The sequence below is a fragment of the Plecotus auritus genome, assembly GCF_963455305.1.
Source record: "Plecotus auritus genome assembly, chromosome: 1".
Classification (NCBI taxonomy): Eukaryota; Metazoa; Chordata; class Mammalia; order Chiroptera; family Vespertilionidae; genus Plecotus; species Plecotus auritus.
This window is the reverse complement of record NC_137770.1, coordinates 43,910,456-43,928,287: the sequence shown is the minus strand read 5'-3', so window position 1 is coordinate 43,928,287 and position 17,832 is coordinate 43,910,456. Positions and strand designations below refer to the sequence as shown.

The 17,832-nt window shown below is 40.1% G+C and overlaps 2 protein-coding genes across 13 annotated transcripts in view; one reads left to right on the top strand and one right to left on the bottom strand.

The window, feature by feature from the left end:
• Positions 1 to 17,832, top strand: part of STYX (serine/threonine/tyrosine interacting protein) — a 204,035-nt gene that overhangs the window by 43,168 nt on the left and 143,035 nt on the right. For 2 of the 8 annotated variants that reach the window (XR_013961450.1, XR_013961451.1), the window contains 2 exons: positions 11,665 to 12,229; positions 12,474 to 13,249. The exons of 5 other annotated variants lie outside the window; for them this stretch is intronic. Coding sequence is in view for 1 of the 3 variants with exons in the window: in XM_080684623.1 (XP_080540749.1) it covers positions 15,955 to 16,034 (80 nt within the window). In the remaining 2 variants the exon portion in view is untranslated. Of the gene's footprint in view, positions 1 to 11,664; positions 12,230 to 12,473; positions 13,250 to 15,954; positions 16,115 to 17,832 lie in introns of those variants that run through there. One more of the 8 variants, XM_080684623.1, reaches the window with a different exon arrangement.
• On the bottom strand, positions 278 to 17,145 carry GNPNAT1 (glucosamine-phosphate N-acetyltransferase 1). 5 transcript variants are annotated; one of them, XM_080684705.1, is made up of 6 exons: positions 16,992 to 17,096; positions 11,438 to 11,605; positions 9,859 to 9,921; positions 5,297 to 5,424; positions 4,140 to 4,201; positions 278 to 2,964 (listed from the first exon to the last, which is right to left on the bottom strand). In XM_080684705.1, exons 2-6 carry the CDS (start codon positions 11,589 to 11,591, stop codon positions 2,817 to 2,819), a joined length of 555 nt encoding a protein of 184 aa, XP_080540831.1. In that variant the 5' UTR covers positions 11,592 to 11,605; positions 16,992 to 17,096; the 3' UTR covers positions 278 to 2,816. The 5 variants fall into 5 exon arrangements, with proteins under 5 accessions (XP_080540831.1, XP_080540827.1, XP_080540828.1 ...); XM_080684701.1 differs by having other exon boundaries at positions 16,937 to 17,022; XM_080684702.1 differs by lacking the exon at positions 16,992 to 17,096 and adding an exon at positions 15,412 to 15,512.

Below are 17,832 nucleotides of genomic sequence, written 5' to 3'. Positions count from 1 at the left end.
ACATTATACTGACATGTAATTGCAATTTACTATGCAGCAAAAATTCAAGAAAAATAACTACAGTGTCTACTTACCTTTGTATAGGCAATTGCTTAAGTTACTCTGCTTTTAACATTTGTACTTAGACAAAATGCTTATGTATGTTTAGGAATGTCACAGTGCAAGATGCTGCTAGCCCAGACACAAAGTATTAAAATTATTTTGTGAAGATTGGTGGTTGTATTAAAACTATTGTGCCGTTATACCTCAAAATGATTGAAAAGCTCATTTATACTGCTCATGCTTCAGAATTTCTTTATTTAGATTGTTGGCTTCTAGGTAGAAGTAACTTAGTTTTATTCCCACACATTAAGAAGGATAAATGAACATTGGGAATTGATAAGCACTTAAGAGTATCTTCCAATACATTGTGGACACACACAAACTATGGTCAGTAATCAATGCAAGGTGCAAATTTCAGCTCAAGTATATTTTTAATTTATCAAGTTTAAAGTTGGGAGTGAGGAAATTCATGCCTGAAAGAAATGGTAGGTGATCTATGCAGTTTCCAGCCCATTAAAAAAAATACTTCTTGCTTTGTACCTCTTCCCCCCATTAGTTCACCTACATACTATTCTTCATCAAATATAAGATGCCATTACTACACCAATATTTTAGATACTACTAAAAGGCAAAATATTACTGAATAAACTATGACAAGCCCTTGATCATAAAATATACCCAGATTTCCAAAATGTTAACATGTCCAAAAATGCATCTTAGAATCAATGATATACAAATAGACACAGTATGTGGGGCACAATAAAAATCACACCTTCCATTTCATTATACTTTTTCAAAAGCAAACAATGCTCAAATTTGTGAATATAGTTAAATCACGTTTTTGTTTTTACTCAATTTACTAACAATGTGGCTTAGAAAATAATAAACATATTCTGGTTAACTAATTGATATAGAACATAATTTTCCTCATGACACAATAAAAAAATTTTTTTTTTCCTGTCACCATTATCCCCTCTATGCCTTCTTCCACCTCCTCCCATCCCCCTCCACCCTTGCAATCACCACCCTGTTGTCCATGAGTTCTTTTTTCTTTTATGCTCAATCCCTCCACCCCTCCAATCCCCCACACCCTGAGCTGTCTGCCTGCTCTCTATCCTCATGACACAATTTTTATATTCTATACCTTGCTTGTAACTATTTCCTTTAGGGGGGATATAAAGTAAGACCTTAAGAACACCACTTAAAGGAATTTGTTGAAATGCCAACTTTGTAGATAGTTTTACATCAAATTGTCCAGTGGTCAGAAATGTAATAAAGAATTTCATTTTGCCTTTTAGTAGGCTTATTTTCTAACATGGGTGTACTTGGTAAAGCTACTGTCATGGCAAGGTTGTGGGAACTCCAGTAAAGGCAAAACTAGCTTTGTTGCTTTCATTAAAGACAGTTCAGTACATCCATATAGGTCATCAGTGGGTAAGTAGTGCACCCTCTATTGGTGAAGGGCTTCTATGGTTTCATTAATTTATTTATTAAATATGTTTTTATTGATTTTAGAGAGGGTGAGAAAGAGAAAGATCAGTGTTAGAGAGAAACATCAGTTGGTTGCTTCCCATACACCACCCAACCAGGGATCAAACCTGAAACGTGGGTATGTACCCTGATTGGGAAAGGAACCAGTGATCTTTCAGTGCATTGGATGACTCTCAACCAATTGAGCCACACCAGCCAGGGCTGGGTTTCTATGGTTTTAGAAACCAACTTTAACTTACTGCATGGAGAGAAAGCCAAAATCCAGTTGAGGTAGGTCTGAGCCAAAGGGATGAGAAACCGGTGATCTTTGCTTTCCAAGTTCATTTTATAAAGAGTACACAAAACTAATGTTATGAACCATGAATTGACATAATAGTTCAAAAGAAGACTCAAGAAAAGCACAGACATTAGGATTCTAACAAAAGACTATTCATCATATGAACAGGTTTAATGTAACATGGAATGCAAAAGATTAGAACCATTAATAACATATCTAATATATCTACTTCAACTTAAAACAGGATAGTGACCAGAATAATAGTTCTATTATATGCCAGGATTTGCTAATTCATTGTTTTAAAGTACCTTATATTTGCTCTTAGATACTTTAAATAAATACTATATTTTACACATAACACAGGTGGCACTTGGCCTCCATTAGAATTATATAAACATTTAGATGTACATTTACATTGTTTTACTTTGAATCTTATCACATTTTATAAAGTTAATTTTCATTTCTATTTTAAAAGGCTGGCCAGATTATTTGTCAATACAGCATTAAGATCAACAAACGTACTGAACTACATGTAGTTATGTCTAATGTATCCAATTTCAAGTAATATATGGGAAATGGCATACATTCATTCATATTTAAGTGTTTCTTTGAACCGAAATATTAATTTTAAGAATGTGATAAACAGCCTTATTCATTGTATGCGTTTCTTAAAATGAGCAGTACAGATAGCAAATACATAACTCCTATAGTCTACCAAGAAATAAAGCCAAATTTTAGAAAAATACAATGCAAGAAAAGATTCAAGTTTAAAATATATTCCTTTGGTTAAAAATTATCCTCTATAATATTTATTTGTAATCTAAACTCACAGCATGTTCCACCAGCCCAAAGTAATCTTCTAAATGTCATATTTGTTGTACTACAATGGTTTTTCAACCCACTATTTGTGGAGGTCACTGGGTTGTAGCAAACTATTTTAACTTTAGGAAGGGTATACAACCTTGTTGCATTAGCTCCTTTGACAAATGTCTTTCTTAAAAGATTTTTACTTTAGAAACCTTTGACACATGTAGTTTTCTTCAGATACTGTATATCCAAACTTTTTATAGAAACCAACGTTTTGTGGTAGACATTCAAGGGTAATCTTATAACAGTTCAGTTTCTTGCTTAGCAAAGTAAGGGTTGATAATAACCTGAAATTTTAAAAAAAGGGAGGGAGAAGGCATAGAGCATTTGTTAATAGAAATAGATTTTAGTAACAATATGAATATTTCATGAGATTTCAAATTTATATTAGAAATAGGTTTAGGTCATGGCCATTCCCACTATATATTCATTTAAATATTGTAAATGGATAAGCATTTAAATCACTGAAAGCATTTTAATTTGTTTCAAATATACATTATCTGATAATCTCCAGCCAGTTAATGAATGGGACAAATACTAGTTCACCCTAACCCTCTTTAAAAATAAGTTTTAAGATGATGAACACTAAAGATTGTCAATCATTTAAAAAATATGGCCTATATTATTTTTTAAGTGTTTTTCTGTAAATCTATTCAAACTACTTAGGGGAACAATCAACATTCCCACACAAAATGGGTAAGTAATCGCTTTGTTCTTTATCATTTTTAAAATGACTCTAATGTTTGTGAAAGTAGATATGAGATTAACTCTGTTTTGGTCTAACTAATATGAAGCAGAAAGAAAGCAAAAAAGTATACTTCTTTCCAGTATATGAATGGGATTCTAACTGCCTTAGGAGTTTTAAAAAAACCTTAAAAAATCTATAAAAGTTTACCTGAAGTGTTTTCTCATGTTTGCATAAACTGAAAAATCCCATCAGTTTGAAGATAGAACATCTTGATTGAAGTTATAAAATTATAAAGGATATCACCAAGTGAAGACTAGAATATTAGAATTTGGTCTGTTTTTAAAAGTTTTAAGTAAGTGTATAAAGGATTATACAGTAAAGGCTGTTTTATATGTTTCTAAAACTTAGGAGACTGAGAACATTTTGTTTTAAAATATGACAGAGAAATGGGGAAATCACCTGACTCAGCCAAAAGTTTCTGTTTCCTACTCGTGTGAGAATTTGACTATTAAATATTAGTAATTTATAGATGTTACAGTCTGCAAAATGGTACACTTCCAATTTCCAAACTTTATGGTAAAACTAATGTAAAAATATTTAGTTTTCATTAAATTTAGTCTTAGCTATAGAGTAAGAATGGATTCATAATTCATGATGCCAGAAAGAACTTCAAACAGCAAAATATGTTTAACAAGTATCTTGGCAAGGCACTGTAAACTGAAACACAAAAAGCATCGTAATTTATCCAGGATTACCTTGTTTCTGCTTACTTACAATTTGCCAAGCTGCTTTCCTCTGCATTCATCACTAACGACAACATCTTCTACTCTTCCTCTCTGAAAATATTTACAATGTTTAAAGGATTAAGCATGTAGTTTTGTTTTTAAATGAATCAACAAGTGATGGATGGTAAGAATTCACTGACAAAAATAAATGTTTTGTGAACTTGAACTTAACATAAACTAAAATGCAAATTATTTTACAGAAGAAATAATATAATGAATCAACTTGTGGTCTAATCTTGTTCTGTCTATATTCTGAACCTCCACACCCCAATGTTTTAAAGCAACTCTCAAAATTTGAAGCACCAAAGGGTAATTTTGGTTATCCATCATCCTACTTCTTGCTTAACAGCAATTTATTTCAGACATCCAAATAAAATTTAATTTCTAATACAAAGGCCCCAAAACTGCTAACTTATAGAAAACATTCCAAGTGTTCCTACCTTTACTAGTTCATGTTGAGTCATGAGGAATAAAGGGGCTCTATAGGCATTAGAAAAGTCAGAATTAGAAAAGAATATGGTATTTTGAACCTTTTACCACTTGGAAACTGATGGGAATTTGTCTTAGTGTAGTATATTCAAAATACTGTTTAAAAAACCAACATTGGGGAGTCTAAAGATTACTGCCAAGTTTCACAAAGCTTTCTTGTTTTCTCTATGACCATATCAGATTGAATACATTACAGAACAATTTCTAGCGAACAATTCATACTGTGTGTTTTTTAAATATATTTTTATTGATTTTAGAGAAGAAGGGATAGGGGGAGAGAGAGAAACATCAATGATGAGAATCATTGATTGGCTGCCTCCTGCACACCCCACACTGGGGATTGAGCCTGCAACCTGGCATGTGCCCTGACCGGGAATCGAACTGTGACATCCTGGTTCAAAGGTCAACGCTCTCAACCACTGAGCCACCACGGCCAGGCCCAATTCATATTGTTAATACACTTTCTTCCTCATAACAAAGTGGGAAATTGCCTCTTACTAAGAGATTTCTAGGAAGCAGAACTTTTTCAGGGTAATATGCCTCTCATTTTACAATGAAAATAGTGAGAAAACAGATTTGTCTAATGGAAACTCAACATAGGTTTTGCTAAAAAACACCTGCCCATTTTAGCTCATTAGCATTAATGTGAACACATACCTTAGCACAGGAATGGGTGAATTTATGTTCTATTATCAGAGTTGCTGTAGCAACAATCTGTCCTAAAGTCACATCTTCCACCACTGTAACATAATAATCCCCAGATTTCTTCATGTGTTCAAAAGATTCTGTGGAAATTAGAAGACAGTGTTATATAGCAGACATTATACTATATTAGGTGGCAAAAAAATACTAGGACTAGCTGACTTCATTACTGAACATTTAAATTACTATTACCATAGTAATTTGTATTTTGTTTTTAAGAAAATATTTTAAATGACCAGGTAGTTGAAATATCAGTGATCAGTAAGTTGGAATATAGTCCATACATTTAAAGAGTATGCTAGCAAGGTAAAAGACTAACCCAGCCTTTTTAGGTGAATAGCACTTATACAAATAAATTGTATATGTACCACTTCTGTGACTAATAAATCATTACTCAGTTACTTTAAATCGCTTTCTGGAACATTTACACTCAGCAGATATTTGAATAGAACAAAACTCTGCAAATTTTTAACAAAAGAATGTTTTTACATGGCTCCATTCTGTAATTTTTAGTCTGGTTTCCAAATATTTTGGTGAAAGTAATTCTGTTTTCTCCTTGTGATCTCAAGTGTTTCATGATTACATGACTTTTTAGAAATTACAGTAATCATTTTGTTTCCTTTGAAGGCACCTCATGAAGTAGTTGAAAAATATGTCTCCATTTCTAAGTAAATGAGTAAGAATAAGAAAGGAAAAGACCTATAAAAGACAATCAGAAAAAAAAGGCAATAACATACCCATCAATAACTACTTTAGAGGGCCTGGTCAAGATGGTGGCATAGGTAAACATGGTACTCACATCCTCCCACAATCACATAAAAATTTATGACTAAAATACAGAACCATCATTCAGAACCACCTGAAATCTAGCTGAACGGAAGTCCTACAACTAGAGAATTAAAGAAGCAGCACATCCAGACTGATAGGAGGGGTGGACATGAGGGGTAGAATAGTGGAACCAGCTGGTCCCACACCCACGTGTGGCAGTTTCCCTGAGAAGCGAAGGGTCCCTGCCCCACACCAGGCCGCTAGCCCAGGGTTCCAGTGCTGGGAAGAAAAGTCCCCACAACTTCTGAAGGTAAAAACCAGTGGGGATTGTGGCTGAGTGACATGGAGGCTGTGGGAGTCCCAGACAGTTCCTCTTAAAGGGCCCTTGCATGGAACTCCCACTTGAGCTCCAGCACTGGGAAGCAGCTTGAAAGAAAACTGGGACATTCAGGGAGGAATTAACTAGTCTGGAATCGGGGCAAGAGCTGGAGGGGCAGCTTTAGAGGCCAGTGTTTCTTTACTGAGCACTCCCTGCCTCAGAATCGACAGGCTGCGCCATATCTCAATCTCCATCATCCTGGCTCACTTTTCACCCTGCCTGGTGATTTCCTGAGACCCCACCCCTCCCTACTTGCAAGCTCATCCAAGTCATTTCCAGTGGCTTTTCCATACAACTGGCCCCTCTCACCTCATGCTTTGGACTTTACTAAAATCTTACAAATAAGTAGCAGCTGGCATCAGCATACCCCAAACCTCTCAGTAAGTGGCCCCAGGCCCGGCATTAGTGGCAGCCTATCCTGGTCTACAGGTTGGCCTCTTCTGGACACCTCCAAACTCAACATAAGTAGCAGCCTATGCAGATTGCTTGTAGCTCGTGCTGGGTGGCCCTGGGCAGGACACAGGCAGAGGCCGACTTTGCACCGCCCAGGGGGCCCCAGAGCCAGTACACCCAGTGTTCAACTTCGACCACACCAGACTACAACCCTCCCACCTCCACGAATGGCTCAAGGGGTGGACTCAGTGAGCACCAAAGCCCCACTGAAGCAAGTCCTCCTCCATAGGATTGGCTCCTGCACAGCAACTCCTCTGTTGTAGTTGCAACTGGTTCTCACAGCTGATCAGCCTGGGGGGTCAATCCTTCCCAGTGATGCCAACAGTAATCAAGGCTCAACTAGAATAGGACAGTGCACACAACACAGCTCACACAGGGGCACACCTGGAGTGCCCAGCTCTCATGACTGGGGAGGCTGACCTACTGGGCCCTACAGAACACCTACTACACAAGGCCACTCTACCAAGTCCGGGAGACATAGCAGCTCTACCTAATACATGGAAACAAACACAGGAAGTAGCCAAAATGCTGAGACAAATATGTCACAAATGAAAGAACAGCGAGAAATCTCCAGAAAAAAACCTCAATGAATGTAAGCAAGAAAACTATCAGATACAGAGTTCAAAGCAATGGTTATAAGGATGATCAAGAAACTTAATGAGAGCTCCCAGGATCTTAGTGAGAATTTCAAGGAAATTAGTGTGAACATCAACAACATAAAAAGAGGACAAGTCATAAATGAAGCATACACTGAAATAAAGAATAATTTACAGGAGATCAACAGCAGAGTAGAGACGCCAAGAATCAAATCAAGAATTTAGAATATAAGGAAGCAAAAAACACCCAAAAAGAACAGCAAAAAGAATAAAAAATAAATTGAATATAAAAAAAATAAATGAACAAGAAATCTAATGAACAAAATAAACTGATGAATAAAGTAGAACCAGAAGCATGGAAACATGGAACAAACTGACAAATCTAAGAGGGAAGCCGGTAGGGGAGTGGGGAGAGATTAACCAAAGATCTTATATGTATACTAGAGGCCCAGTGCACGAAATTCATGCATGGAGGGCGGGGGTGGGGGGTGTCCCCTCAGCCCAGCCTGCACACTCTCCAATCCAGGATCCCTCTCACAATCCTGGACCGCTGGCTCCTAATCGCTCAACTGCCTGCCTGCCTGCCTAGTCGCACCTAACTGCTCCCCACCCCCCCGCCGGCCTGAATGCCTCTCACTGCCTCTGCATGCCAGCCTGATCGCCCCTAACTGCCCCCTGCTGCTGGCCAGGTTGCCCCCAACTGCCCCCCTGCTGGCCTAGTCGCCCCTCACTGCCCCTCCGCCAGCCTAACTGCCCCCCCACCACTGGCCTAGTTGCCCCCAACTGCACCCCACCCCCACCAGCCTGGTCGCCCCTAACTGCCCTCCCCCCACCAGCCTGGTCACCTCTTACTGCCACACACCCCCGCCCCCGCCAGCCTGGTTGCTCCTCATGGCCCCCCCTGCTGGCCTGGTCGCCCCACGCAGCCTGCTTGTTCAGTCATTTGGTCGTTCCTCACTAATCCCCCTGCTGGCCTGGTCGCCCCATGCAGCCTGCTTGTTCAGTCATTTGGTCGTTCCTCACTAATCCCCCTGCTGGCCTGGTCGCCCCACGCAGCCTGCTTGTTCAGTCATTTGGTCGTTCCTCACTAATCCCCCTGCTGGCCTGGTCGCCCCATGCAGCCTGCTTGTTCAGTTGTTTGGTCGTCCCTCACTAACCCCCCTGCCGGCCTGGTTGTAGGCAGCCATCTTGTGAGGGTATGAGGGTTAATTTGCATATTACCTCTATTATATAGGATATGCATTACCAATGGACAGACAATATGGTGGTGAAGGCTGGGACAGGGTGGGAAGTGGGTGGAGGGGGTTATTGGGGGAAAAAGGAAGAGACATCTGTAATACTCTCAACAATAAAGATTAGGAAAAAAAACTACTTTAAATGTAAATGAATTAAATGTTCCAATCAAAAGTTGATTGGCCCTGGCTGGTATGGCTCAGTTGAGCATTGCCCTGTGCACATAAAGGTCGCCCAGTTCAATTCCTGGTCAGGGTACAAACTCAGGTTTCAGATTCGATCCCTGGTCATTTCTCTTTCATATCAATTTCTCTTTTTCTCTCCCTCTCCCTTATTCTCTCTCTAAAATCAATAAAAGCATTGAAAAATGTTTTTAATAAGGAAGAAGTGGTACATGTATACAATGGAATATTACTCAGCCATAAAAAAAGAATGCAATCTAATCATTTTGTGACAACATGGATGGACCTAGACATTACTGTGCTAAGTCAAATAGGTTAGAGAAAGACAAATACCATATGATTTCACATATACAGGGTGAAGCAATAGTACTTTTATAGTTGTTCATATGGAAAAATACACAAATAATAATACAAGAATAAATTTTTGTGTACTCAAAGCTGTAAACCTACTTTTGCCCACAGTGTGTGGAATCTATAAAACAGAGACAAACTCATACATACAGAGAACAAATTGATTGTTGCCAGATGGGAAGGGATTGAGAAGTACAAATGCAGTTACAAAATAGTCACAGAGATGTAAAGAAAAGCATAGGGAATAAAGTCAATAATATTTTAATAACTATGTATGATGCCAGGGGGGTACTTGAAATATTGGGGGAATACTTTCTAAAGCGTATGACTATCTAACCACTATGCACTTAAAACTAATACAAAATAGTACTGAATGTCAACTGTAATTGGAAAAAAAATTTTTTTAAAGAGGCCAAAAATAGCTAATTAGCTATTTGAATAATTTCTATTTGAACAAAAATACATATAATATAGATAAAACAGATCTCTAAACAAAAATAAAATCTTGTTTCCCTTTATTTCTTTCATTCAGAAAAAAAAGGTGGTAGTACTTACTCATAAATTGTTCAGGATTGACAACTCCAGTCTCTGTCAGCTGACCTAGTACCTTAAAAAAACCTAGTTTTGCAAAAACAGATTTCCAGTCATGAGAAGAGCAAATGAAAGAGATATCAAATGAGGCAATGTATTAGAAGAGCAAATGAAAGAGATATCAAATGAGGCAATGTATTAAATAAGCAGGTGGGATTATGAGCAATTATTTTTTAAAACTTTAATGAATCAGCCCTAACTGGTTTGGCTTAGTGGATAAAGCGTCGGCCTATGGACTCAAGAGTCCCAGGTTCGATTCCAGTCAAGGGCATGTACCTTGGTTGCGGGCACATACCCAGTAGGGGGGTGTGCAGGAGGCAGCTGATTGATGTTTCTCTCTCATCAATGTTTCTAACTCTCTCTTCCTCTCTGTAAAAAATCAATAAAATATATATTTAAAACTTTAATAAATCATTTTAAAATTACTTCAAAAGATTAAATTAAAACCCTTTATTCTTTCTGTAATCACTACATGAAACAAAGAAAAATAGGTTTAACCAAAGTTTTTCCCTACATAAGATTTTTGGAATAGTGTTAACCTTAATGTTCAATATGTTCAATATTTATAGAACCAGTGTATACCTTTCTCAATGTAATTTGCATTAAATACAATGCAAAGGATGCTTCATATTCCAAATATGTGCTTTGGTTTTACTTAAAAGTGCAAGATTCTCAATGACCAAATATGATACTAAATAATATATAAATAATTGTTGAGACTACAATTTTTAAATATTCCTGATTAATTTCATTCATGTTAATATGGCACAGCACATTTTAGAACTTTGAGAATGTTGTTTTTTTTAATATTTTTTATTGATTTCAGAGAGGAAGGAAGAGGGAGAGGGAGAAACATCAATGATGAGAGAGAATCACTGATTGGCTGCCTCCTGCACGCCCCCGACTGGGGATCGAGCCTACAACCCGGGCATGTGCCCTTGACCAGAATCAAATCCGTGACCCTTCAGTCCGCAGGCCTATGCTCTATCCACTAAGCCAAACTGGTCAGGGCAAACTTTGAGAATCTTAATGTCTATACAGTCAATTGCAGTTTGACCAAAATTAGTTTCTTCATATTTCCTACCAAAGAGAAAACGGACAAAATTGACTTTTGATTACGAAAATTTAAGGAAATTATTTTGGAAAATATAGATGTTAAAAAATGAAGTAACATGTAGACCTTTTGCATCTTATCCAAGGCAAATTATCTCTATCCTTATTCCCCACCCAGCTTCTAAAAGAAAATTCTTCCTTATGTACCATTACACATGATAATTTCTACTTTTATAAGAAGTCTTTTGGCCTCTCATAGGAAGAAGCAGTGTTGTACTTAAGTCATTTGAAGTATTTCACAGTAATATATGGCCTTAGCCATGACACATACAATTGGAATTGTGGTTCTTAGTCACTTTAAAAATGAAATACAAAACATAATCTAAACTCAAGTATTATTTTTACAAATTATCATCATCATCATGATGTTTGTGGAGAAAACAGAGTGCTAACTACAATTCTAACCAGGGTTGGTAAACTGAGTCCATACCTCTATTTAAATCAGCAGTACAAAGAGGCCTCAAAACCAAACCTTCTCCAGGATGTGTTGGGGAAATGGCTGGAGAAAATGTAGCTGTATTCTGGCTCCAGTCCACTTCTTGGAGTAGACTTGGGTCAAACATAGGCGTTTCATCAGGTTTCATCTTTGCAGTAAGATCTAAAATAAAATTTTAAATGTTAAGACAATTTTTAAAAATATATTCTTATTGATTTCAGAGAGGGAGAAACATCAATGATGAGAGAGAACCATTGATTGACTGCCTCTTGCACACCCCCCACTGGAGATCAAGCCTGCAACCTTGGGCATACACCCTTGATTGGAATTGACCCGGGATCCTTCAATCTGTAGGCCAGTGCTCTATCCACTGAGCAAAACCGGCTAGGGCAAAGCATTTTATTTAATAGAAGGAAAGTTACTATGATTGCTATACCCAGTTAAAGAAAACATTCTATTTGACACCTGCCTCTAGCTCTTTGAAACAAAGAATTTGAAGATGTTTTTCAATAACACTAGAGGCCTGGTGCACGGATTCGTGCACTGGTGGGGCATGACCTGTGGGGATTGGACCGCTGTGGGAGCGCCGCTCATCCAGGTCAGCCAAGCGGTGCCCCCACTGTAGGAGCGCAATGACCACCAGTGGGCAGCTCCTGCATTGAGCGTCTGCCTCCTGGTGGTCAGTGCGCATCACAGCGACTAGTCGACCAGTCGTTCCGGTCATTCTGCCATTTGGTCGCTGGGCTTTTATATATTTGGATACTGCCATAAAAAAAACAATGCAGGGCCGAAACCGGTTTGGCTCAGTGGATAGAGCGCCGGCCTGCGGACTGAAGGGTCCCAGGTTCGATTCCGGTCAAGGGCATGTACCTTGGTTGCGGGCACATCCCCAGTAGCGGGTGTGCAGGAGGCAGCTGATCGATGTTTCTCTCTCATCGATGTTTCTAGCTCTCTATCCCTCTCCCTTCCTCTCTGTAAAATATCAATAAAATATATTTAAAAAAAAAAAAAAAAAAAAAAAACAATGCAGGAAAAATTAAAGTCTATTTAATGACAGAACAATTTTCCCAACAACCCAGCTCCCAGCTGTTTCCTATTTCATAAATCACAATATGCTTAAGGGCAACTCTTCTTAACTTTCCCTTAAAGGTTGATTGAACTTCTGCCTGTATAACCCGATGTAACTACAGAGGTAATGCTGTAGAGTAATAGAGGCTTTGGGAAGGTGGGATAGTGTAATAATAGAAACTAACACTGTTCAGCACTTATTATGTGCCAGGCATTGTTCAAAGAACTTGATACACTACTAATTCAATTACTTTGATAGTCCTACAGGGAAGGGATGATTATTATCACCACTTTAACAGAGGAGGAAATGCAGGCAGACATGTGCACTAATTTACCCAAGGTCACAAAATTAGTGGAGCCAGAATTTAAACCTAGGTGTGGAAAGAGCATGAGCTCTGGAATCAGACTTGGGGTTCAAATGTCAACTGTGTGACCATGGCTAAGGTAGTTAAACTCTGAGAATAAAATGGGAGGAAATTACTGGCAGGATGAAATGAATTACTATATATAAGCACCCAACAGTGCCTGCCACATTTCAAGTGTTCAGTAAAATATCCTTTAGTTAGCAATTAATTTAAAATTCATGTTTATAAATTCTTAATTTTTTTCATGTTTAAATTAATGAGCTGGGCACTGTGGTGGGTACAGGTGCTATAAAAAGAATGTCAGATTGTCTATTATATTTATGTTAAACTAATAGCATTCTTGGATAGAAAAGAATAAATTTTTTTAAATCACAGTTTTTTCTTTCATTTTCCCCCTCAAAAATGATTCAGATCATGGCCAAGAGGCATATGAAAAAATGCCCAAAGTCACTGATAACCAGAGAGATGCAAATTAAAACGACAATGAGGTATCACCTCACACCTGTCAGAATGGCTACCATCAACAAATTAACAATCACAGGTGCTGGCAAGGATGTGGAGAAAAGGGAACCCTAGTACACTGCTAGTGGGAATACAGACTGACGCAGCCATTATAGAAAACAGTATGGAGTTTCCTCAAAAAATTAAATATGGAAATGCCATTTGACCCAGTAATCCCACTTCTAGGGATAGAGCCTAAGAAACCCGAAACACCGATCAGAAAGAATGTATGCATCCTTATGTTTGTAGCAGCACAATTTACAATAGCTAAGATCTGAAAACAGCCTAAGTGCCCATCAGTAGATGAGTGGATAAAAAAGATGAGGTACGTTTATACCATGGAGTACTATGCAGCAGTAAAAAAGAAGGCTCTCTTACCTGTTGAGACAGCATGGAGGGACCTGGAGAGTATCATGCTAAGTGAAATAAGTCAGTCAGAAAAAGACAAATATTACATGATCTCACTCGATTGTGGAAGTTAATTAACAAAATAAACTGATGAACAGAGAGGATCCAGAGACCTGGAATCATGGAACAGAGTGCAGAATCTCAGAGGGAAGGCAGGGGAGGTAATCAACCAAAGACCTTGTATGTATATATGCATAACCCATGGACACAGAAAATTAGGTGGTGAAAGCCTGGGGAGGGGTAGGAGAGGGCTGGAGGGAGTTAGTTGGGGGGCGGGAAGGGAAAGGAGGACATATGTAATACTTCCAACAATAAGGATTAAAAAATAAATACGTAAAAAATAAAAAAAATAAAAAGGTAAGTGGACCCAGAAAAAAAAAGACTCAGATCATAATATATTCTAAACAACACTATACCTGGCTCTAAGAATAGTAAGGGAAGGAAATAACTTTTGTTGGTTAAAACAATCATTCCTATCAATTTAACAAGCCTACAGTCCGTTTGAAACATTTTTTTTTTCAAATAAACAATTTTTTTAGTATATATACGTCTCAGGCGGGGACATATTTAATCTGGCAAGCCTACAAAACATTTTTTATAGGTTAATTTTAGTGCAAGCATCTTAGTATTTGTCCCTGATAAATGGGCCCCTGAGGCTTACACGTCTATTTTTATCTGAATGATGGGTAACAATATTGTATTTTAAGTATGCAGATTAACAGGCTAAATATTTATCGATTAAGTAAAATGGGTACATTAAATTCAGATGCCAGAAAGTATTAAGAATTTAACTTCCTCAAGGCAACACATTACTTAAACATTTTGATGTTCATGTTATTTAACATAAAGTTGTAACCATGAAGTTTAAAGAAAGTTCAGAGAGGAATTTAGATGAACATAAAGACAATTTTAGCCTGGACAACATGGCTCAGTGGTTGAACTTCGACCTATGAACTAGGACAGTGGTTGGCAAACTGCAGCTCACGAGCTACATGCGGCTCTTTGGCCCCTTGAGTGTGGCTCTTCCACAAAATACCACGGCCTGTCTATTTTGAAGAAGTGGCGTTAGAAGAAGTTTAAGTTTAAAAAATTTGGCTCTCAAAAGAAATTTCAATCATTGTACTATTGATATTTGGCTCTGTTGACTAATGAGTTTGCTGACCACTGAACTAGGAGGCCACTGTTCCATTCCCAGTGAGGGCACATGCCTGGGTTGCAGGCTCGATCCGCAGTTTGGGACATGCAGGAGGCAGCCTATCAAGGATTCTCTCTCATCATAGATGTTTCTCTCTCCCTCTCTGAAATCAATATTTAAAAGTCAATGATACTGGCTAACATTTATTGAGTGCTTTCTATTTGTTAACTAAAAAATACAATGCACCATGTATCATCATCATTCTCGTTTGGCAGACCAGGAAGCAGGCATAGCAACTTGCTCAAGATAACAGAATCAATAAGGAAGAGACTTAGGATTCAAAAACAGGCAACAGGGCCAGCGTCATGGTTGCACAGGGCCCCACACTTGGATTGTCTGCTGCCACTTTCTTGCCTTTATAAGGCCCACATATGCCTAACCTTAGCCCAGTAAATGCCTAGAGAATGAATAACGAATGGTGTTAGACTTACCTGGAGGTTACATTTCAGAAAATCCAGAAGGAAAAAGGTTTGCAAATTGCCACAAGTGATAAAACAAAAACCATACACCAAATTCAATTTTACTACGATCACTTCAGGTTTTCATTCCGTTGACTATTTTTTAGATACAATTCCAACAATTGGGTTTGCCAGCCTCTATAGCAGACCGGGATACAAATGGGGAGGAGCTGCTGCTAGAAGCAAGCAACTGAAAGGAACAAGTAATAGGCACTGGGAATGAAGATTTTTAAGTTGATTTTAAAACTGTCATGTATTTCAAGAGCTCCTGGGGCATCCCTATACTACTTCATTACATTGTGAATGGGGGGAAGGAGGACTAGTGCCGTTTGGGACTAGGGTTAACCTACATACATTTTATTAACAATTTCAATAATTTGAATTTTTAATCTAAAGAACATTCCATTTGCTGATGACTTCAATAAGCTTGGCCACATTACTAAACTGTGCAATTACACTTCACTTGAGAATTTTTAAAAGTATTTCTTGGTAGTTTATTTTATCCTTGTAATCTAGGCATCCTTCCCAGTCTGTGGACCAGGAAATTGAACCACGTGGAGCTTCAAGGAATGGACCCCACCGTAGCACACGAATGAGTGAACTGGACTAGAATCCTATTTTGTTTTCCCATCTGAGCTCTAATGCCCATATTAAATTGACACCAGTCTTGAACATCATCGTAGCTGACAGGTAGCTTTGTCTCCCCCATGCTAAAAAATGTCTGTGAATCCTGCCTAAAAAGAGCTAAAGGATTCCTCAGATCCATTCCTTGATTCGTCTATAAGTGGATATCGCAACAACACTAACCCCTTAACCGCCTGTTTAATTTAGTATGAAACGGAGTTCGGTTTAAATACATAAACGTAAGCTCCTATAAGAAAAATCCCAGTACTCAGTGTTTCTAGGGGTAGAAGGCCCCGTGAAAAAAGACAAAGGATGTCCCTCGTTCCCGCAGTGAAAGCCCGCTGTAGTCAGTGCAGCAGGTGATCTTAGAAGCAGGAACAAGTCCTCAAGTGGCTCCTCAAACCGCCGCGGGGTGCGTCTTGGAAAGGAACGGGGTGGGGTGGTGAGGAAGGGGCTGTGGGTTTCGTGCCCATTCAAAACCGATGGCGACAGAGACTGAGCAGCTGTCTCGATTCCCATGCCGAAGCCTGTGAGCGAAGAGTTAAGTTTCGACCCCGGCCCCTGCTCGGGCCTTGCCAGGGACACCCTTGCAAGGCAGGACCACTGGCCATCATCCCTCACCTCTGCTCCAGGCGCGTGTCTGCTCAACTTGCTCCGAACCGCGCTCTACAACCTCGAGTGCACGCACCCAGCTGCAAGGGTAAATGCCGGGCTCCCCACAAGGAACCGCCCGCTCCCCTCCTCCCCCCGGGCCTACCTCGCCTCGCCCCGGCGGCAGGCGCACCTGTTTGATGAATCCAAAGGCAGGCCCACCACGGCCCCCAGGACCCCCGGCGCGCCCCGCTCTCGCTCCCGGGTCCCCAACCCTCCTCACCCGTGGAGGCCCCGCACTCTGCGCTCCCCTCCGGCACCGACGGACTCTCACCCACCTGGGTACACAGCCCTGGATCCGGATCCTGCTTCGGCGCCAGCACCACCTCCAGCACCTCCCTCGCCACAGTCGCCTGCCGCCGCCGCCGCCGCCCCCGCCAAGACGTGGCAGCGCCAACGCCTCCCCCCCGCCCCCGCCGCTGACGCAGGGCCTGGCGCAGGGGGCGGAGGCGCGGGCATCTGGGGGCGGGGCGCACCCCGGGGGCGGAGCGGGGCGGGGCCTGCGGCTATAAGTCCGCGCCCGCGGCGGGGGCGGACACATCCTGGGGACTCCACCCCGCAGCGGCGGGAGGCCGGATTCGGACCTCGCTCCCCGAGGCCTTTCCCACAGCGTCGGTATGTTGATTCAGTGGAAATAATCCTACTCCGGAGTCCGCTAAGCGCTGTCAGTGGTGACTAGTGTGGGCCTGGGGTTCGCGAAGTCCAGGGCCACAGGCCTCCATCCCTCTCCCTTCACCCCTGCTGCCCCTTTCCTTGATAGTTCATTAACTGGGACTTTGGAGCTCCTCACCCCATTTTCTGAGTCACAAATCCAGCCTCCATGAGGCTGCAAGTTACTCCTTGGAGGCTGTTGTTTTATTTCTCCCTCAAATTCTTTTTGTATGAACTAATCCCAACTGCAGCGACTTTGCCTCCCAGAAGACAGTTTGGGGGAGGTAATTTCCGCCTCATGTCTGGGCTAGCGTTGGTACTGACATCTCTCCAGATGATAGAGGATATATGCCCTACAGACTAGGCACGCTGCTAAACGTTTTACGTTATACAGGGCAGCGCCCCACAACAAATAATGGCCTGGCCTGAAAGGTCAGTACTGCTGAGATGGAGAAACCCTGGGTTAGG